Raw genomic sequence first — 1,420 nt, forward strand, 5'->3', positions numbered from 1 at the left:
GCTCATGAGATGCATGAGAGTACAGATAGACATTCCATGCTTTTGGGAAAGCAGCGTGTTAGGTAAGTGGTGTGTACTAATTGACGCATGTGTTCACTAAAGTCCGCGTCGATCTCGCTGAAATGATTAATTAATCAGCTGACAGTGGTATGCAGTAGGTGAGTTATGATTGAGCAAACCATATAAGCGATGGTTGTAGCTAAACGATGGTGGTGAACTGTAGCTAGCTACTACGAGAATCACAAAGGCTCGATCATCAATGGCGCACATGGCCATCTCATTCTTGAAGATCATCCTCATAGCGAGCACGGCCGCGGCGCTCGCCGCCGGTGGAGCAGCAGCTTCTCCTCCGGCTCCGGCGCCGATGGGGATGCCGGGATGCCACACCATATGTGGCAACATCAGCGTGCCGTACCCGTTCGGCATGGGACCGGCCAGGTGCTACTGGCCGGGGTTCAATCTTACCTGCGACAATACTACCACCCCGCCGCGGCTCCTACTCGGCGGCGAAGGAGGCATCCTCCAAGTGCAGTATTTCAGCCTCTTCGAGTCGTCGGTGCTCGTCAAACGCACCCCCGGCGACGTAAAGATCGACCGTGACGGCAACGGCTCAATATTCTCCGGAGGGCCTGACCACGGGACCTACAAGATCATGATCTCAGACGACTGGTCAGGCGGCGGGAACGAACTCGTCGTGTTGGGATGCAATGTGCGAGCGACGCTGAAACACGGCAACGCCACTGTCAGCGCCTGCTCCACACTGTGCGGCGACGACCAACCCCCTGAGCCCATGTGGTCCGTACCGTCCAGGCTCGAGAGCAGCATGGTTTGCACCGGGCTCGGCTGCTGCCAGGCGGCCATCGTCGCCGCGGCAGCGGCTATCGGCGAGGTCCGGGTGCAGCTAGAGTGGTTCGGCCGGAATCGCAGCGCCGACGAGGAACGGATGCCCACGCGCATGTTCGTCGCCAAGGAGGGGTGGTTCGAGAAGAAACACGTTTCCGAACCACTGCTGCTTCAGAAACCGTCGGCTATGGGAGCAATGGGTATCCCCGTGGACTACGGCGTTCCCGTGTGGCTCAGCTGGGAGGTCGACACCAACATTTCTTCTTCCCATGGGCATGGCCACGTCGTATGCGACCAGGGTACACGAGGAGGATATGCATGCCGCTGCGACATTTACTACGAAGGCAACCCCTATATCCCCGACGGATGCCAAGGTTAGTTATTTTCTTACAGTTTAGCTACACATCAGTCAGCTGATTTTCGAATTCAGGGTCAGCCGATTTTTAAATGAAAGAAGGAGAATGAAGAAGAAGGAAGGGCCTCGCCGGAGAGAAGGAAGGGGCTCGCCGTCATCACGCCATTATCTATCTTAGGGGTCAGGGTGGGGGGCGGTGGTTGATGGCCTTCACCGGAGAAA

At 56.9% G+C, this 1,420-nt stretch overlaps 1 protein-coding gene across 1 annotated transcript in view; it reads left to right on the forward strand.

Moving 5' to 3' along the window:
* Positions 1–259: 259 nt before the first annotated feature.
* The window catches only part of LOC119306154 (wall-associated receptor kinase 3-like), a 4,933-nt gene continuing 3,772 nt past the window's right edge, over positions 260–1,420 (forward strand). Inside the window, exon 1 of the mRNA XM_037582461.1 lies at positions 260–1,217. Coding sequence (XP_037438358.1) covers positions 260–1,217 — 958 coding nt within the window. The remainder of the gene's footprint in view (positions 1,218–1,420) is intronic.

This window comes from Triticum dicoccoides, chromosome 5B (assembly GCF_002162155.2).
Source record: "Triticum dicoccoides isolate Atlit2015 ecotype Zavitan chromosome 5B, WEW_v2.0, whole genome shotgun sequence".
Taxonomy (NCBI): domain Eukaryota; kingdom Viridiplantae; phylum Streptophyta; class Magnoliopsida; order Poales; family Poaceae; genus Triticum; species Triticum dicoccoides.